General features: G+C 62.6%; 1 protein-coding gene across 1 annotated transcript in view; it reads left to right on the top strand.

Annotated features, from left to right (window-relative positions):
* Positions 1-776, top strand: part of Kiss1r (KISS1 receptor) — a gene marked incomplete at its 5' end in the record, with an annotated part of 3,708 nt that overhangs the window by 1,732 nt on the left and 1,200 nt on the right. Inside the window, 2 exons of the mRNA XM_019209093.1 lie at positions 121-256; positions 645-775. Of these exons, the coding sequence (XP_019064638.1) occupies positions 121-256; positions 645-775 (267 nt within the window). The remainder of the gene's footprint in view (positions 1-120; positions 257-644; position 776) is intronic.

Here is a 776-nt window from a genome sequence, read left to right as displayed (position 1 = left end):
CGGCGGTGGTGGTGGTGGTCGTGGTGGTGGTGGTGGTTGTTTGGTAGCCGGAGGTGCCTGTAAGCAGAGGCCACATTCCCTACCCAACATGGTCTGTGTGTGAGCTCCCCGCCTTTCCAGGTCTCTGTCCAGGCCACTTGTGCCACCCTGACCGCCATGAGCGTGGACCGCTGGTACGTGACCGTGTTCCCGCTGCGCGCCCTGCACCGCCGCACGCCGCGCCTGGCGCTGGCTGTCAGCCTGGGCATCTGGGTGGGTGAGTGAGTGCAGCTAAGGGGGCAGTGGGAGGACTGGGGGACAGGTCTGCGTACCCTGGGTGCCCTTCTCACTCGCCTCAGGAGGGCATCTGGAACATAGGTGCCTAAGTTTGCCCTGCGGAGGATCACCAGGGACCAAAGCGGGGCTCGGGAGCCCTGTCAAACCAGGACTCTGGGAAGGTGAGGCAGGAGGATATCAAGTTGGACCCAACCTGAACAACTTGAGGAGATTCTGTCTCAAAAAATAATAGCTCAATGCAAAGACTCTGGGTTCCATCCTCAGTGTGGGGGATAGAGAGAGGCACGCAGTGAACACAGCCCCAGAATGCCTAGGCGCGCTGCGCGCTCTGTTCTGGGGCGAGCTGTTCATCCTGACCTTTGGCCCAGGCTCGGCCGCCATGTCTGCCCCGGTGCTTGCCCTGCACCGCCTCTCCCCGGGGCCTCGGATCTACTGCAGCGAGGCCTTCCCCAGTCGCGCCCTGGAGCGTGCCTTTGCTCTCTACAACCTGATCGGGCTGT

Source organism: Fukomys damarensis, unplaced genomic scaffold (genome assembly GCF_012274545.1).
Source record: "Fukomys damarensis isolate Sample0158 unplaced genomic scaffold, DMR_v1.0_HiC HiC_scaffold_37, whole genome shotgun sequence".
Classification (NCBI taxonomy): Eukaryota; Metazoa; Chordata; class Mammalia; order Rodentia; family Bathyergidae; genus Fukomys; species Fukomys damarensis.
Note: the sequence above shows the minus strand (reverse complement) of the source record. Positions and strands in the feature narration are given on the sequence as shown.